We start from the raw sequence: 2821 nt of genomic DNA on the forward strand, positions 1-2821 counted from the left end.
GGAAAGCCGTATCTCCTTCTCAGGCATGTGCCCATTTTTAAACATTTCATAGGACACTTGGGCTGAAAACAAATCAGTCAGTCAAGGAGACATAGAGCTAATCATAAACTCAGTCTTGAGTAGCAGATGTTTCTGAGCACCTTTTCCAAAGGTTTGCTTTTGATTCCAGAGGCAGAACACTCGCGGAATTTGAGGCATGCCGGGATTCTGTTCCACCGGTGCATGCTGCAGGACCTGCGTGAGTGCCTCCAGAAACTGGATGCTGAGAGGTTTGCTGAGCTAAAGAGCTGTGTAGAACCGCCAGCTCTGGTACATAACATAGTTAAGGCTGTGCTGTTGCTTTTGCATCCTGACTGGAAGGGCTCAGAGAAGACTGAGGACTGGAGTCAGTGTAAACTGGTGAGTTTCCAAATGTTGAGACTTTGTTTTCTGTTCTTCCTCCCCCAAGAAGATGTTGTGGAACTTGCCAAGGGTGAACTGTCAGCGAAATAATCCATTACCTACTGATGTCCTCCAGGCTTGACTCCATCTTTCATTCTGTAACCCTCTCAAGTTTTTCACCACCTCCTGACTCTTTTTGTTCTCTGCCTTGCAGAAACTTGACAACACTTTGATTCAGGAGATTTGTTGCTTTGATCCAACTGCTGCATCTGTGCAAGTTCAAGCAGAGCTGCTGCTGGACGGCATCACTGGTAAATGTCACCAGCTAACCGGGGGTCACCGGACATGGCTCAGCCATGAAACAGTGTCAGTGGCAACCTGCAGCTGAGCGCTTTTCAGGTTCTGTCTTCAGAAATTAACTTGGATTTCCCCACAGATTAAACAGCAGATCAAGGGTCCTAAGTATCTGCAGTCTTTTTTGTAAAAGTCAACCTGATAAACTTGGAATCAAAATTCACTGCCTTGAGGCAAAGGGAGCAGATCAGCTTGGGAACCTGCAGGCACAAGTGAGCTCACTGGAAACCTCCAGATAAACATGGTCAGAATGATGGTTCTTTGGGCAAGTAAATCTACTCCAGACCTCTGTGTGCTGCCCGAGGGACCAACCCAGCCCCAAACAGCAACATGCCTGTGGGAGGACAGTGTTGGCCTCCTCTTTGTTAACAGCACTGGCCAGCTCCTTAACATCCTCCCTGGCCGTAGGCAGGGGCTGCTTTCAGTCTGTCTGTCTCTCCTTTAATGAATGTGGGCTGTTTCAGTGCCAGAGCAGTCACGAGGCTGTTATTATCTGCAGTATCTCTGCAAGAGAAAGGATGTTGTCCTCGTTGAGATCTCTCCCTTGACGATCTAATGCTGGTCTGAGAGGCCTGTTAAAAATCAAATGTGGATGAGACTTGTTAATTTAGCTGGGGGTGTTTATCAGCAGTGAGAAGCATGATGAGCAGGGAACACTTAAGGCAGTCATAGTTCCTTTCCGTGGGTTCTCCTCACGTGTGTTAATCTATTCCTGGAAAGGAGCAGGCCTAGAGCATCCAGTCTGCCTCCAGTTGGGGATGCAGATGTAACTGGGAAGAGTACAGCTTTGGCAAACCACTGGTACGCTACTAGATCTTGGTTTCTCAGGATGGAACTTACTCTGGGTGAGTAGTGTCAGACCAGTGGTGTGAATACAGGTATGATATGATTCACAGTTAGAGGAATCCCTTTCACCTGAGCCTCAGATGATGACCATACGTTCCCTGGACGTGTGCTGTAAGATAGGACAGAGCACAAAACAGCCTACACTGTCCACAGAGCAACCTTCGATGGTAGGATCCTGGGGTGACCCTTAACGGCATTCAGTGAAAGAACCTGAAGGAAAAGTACTCTGAAATCAGATCTGAGCTTGGAAAAAACTCACTTTTCTCATTACATCTTTCTACAGCAGAGCACTTTGTACCTCAACAGAAGACAAATCTGTGTGAAAAGGCAGCATTCCTGTGCCTGAGCAGTCGCTGTCACACCAGGCTGTGTGCTCCACAGCATTGCTGCTTCCCAGGGGGAATCCTTGGACTCAGGGGAGCACCGTGCTGGGGTGGTCAGTCCAGTCTTGCGGCAGTTGGAGCTAACCTCTCTCCTTTGTTTCAGGTGTTCCCCGAGCAGCGGTGTGGCAGCACAGCTCCACTCCAGCCGGGTACCTCTTCCACTGGGTCCACACCTGCCTGTCGCTAGTGGAGATGGCGAGCAGCCCACGCTGGAAAACACCCCAGCTCTAGCAAGCCTCCAGTTCAGCCCAGTAATCCCCCGCTAACCTCAGCAGTCCTGGTGGGCCACACCTTTTGTTAACTACCTCGGGTTTATTGTTCATCCTCAGGCGTAGCCGTGAAGTGTTTGTTGTGAAGGTGGCAGGAAGCCTGTATGGGTCGTTAACAAAAAGCAATACCACCATGAAAGGAAAGAGTTTTGCTCTGCAGCTGCTAAATTGTAAAAGCTTGATTAAAGATGGTTTATTGTTTTGGTTTGGTTTTGGGGGTTTTACGTTTGTTTTTTAATTAATTCTGATGGGAAGAAGAGAGGGGCAGGGATGAATCTGAGACTGCCAGGCTATGATGCTCACAGAGCCAGCAAACGCGTTCAACGTTCAGTGTCCTTGAATCGCTTTTCAGGAACGATTTTATGTGCAGGTTGTTAACCTGTGTATTCTCAAGTTCTGAACAACCCTGACACTTCTAAGAGAGCGAAAAAACCTTTAGTATTGGGATAAAGCTCGCGATTACTGCCCGGGCACGGCCGGCAGCAGGATCGCACCTTTCCAACAACGGCTCTTTAGGCAGAATCGCTTTTTAAATAAAATTGGGAAATTAGACTCGTCTCCCTTCCTTCAGTCGGCAACAAGCGACCT

At 48.4% G+C, this 2821-nt stretch overlaps 1 protein-coding gene across 1 annotated transcript in view; it reads left to right on the top strand.

The window, feature by feature from the left end:
* The window catches only part of LOC104499472 (EF-hand calcium-binding domain-containing protein 5-like), a gene marked incomplete at its 5' end in the record, with an annotated part of 8459 nt that extends 6264 nt beyond the window's left edge, over positions 1–2195 (top strand). The window contains 3 exons of the mRNA XM_010142982.1: positions 170–399; positions 596–692; positions 2068–2195. Coding sequence (XP_010141284.1) covers positions 170–399; positions 596–692; positions 2068–2195 — 455 coding nt within the window. The remainder of the gene's footprint in view (positions 1–169; positions 400–595; positions 693–2067) is intronic.
* Positions 2196–2821: the final 626 nt, after the last annotated feature.

The sequence above is a fragment of the Buceros rhinoceros genome, unplaced genomic scaffold, assembly GCF_000710305.1.
Source record: "Buceros rhinoceros silvestris isolate BGI_N320 unplaced genomic scaffold, ASM71030v1 scaffold30979, whole genome shotgun sequence".
NCBI lineage: Eukaryota > Metazoa > Chordata > Aves > Bucerotiformes > Bucerotidae > Buceros > Buceros rhinoceros.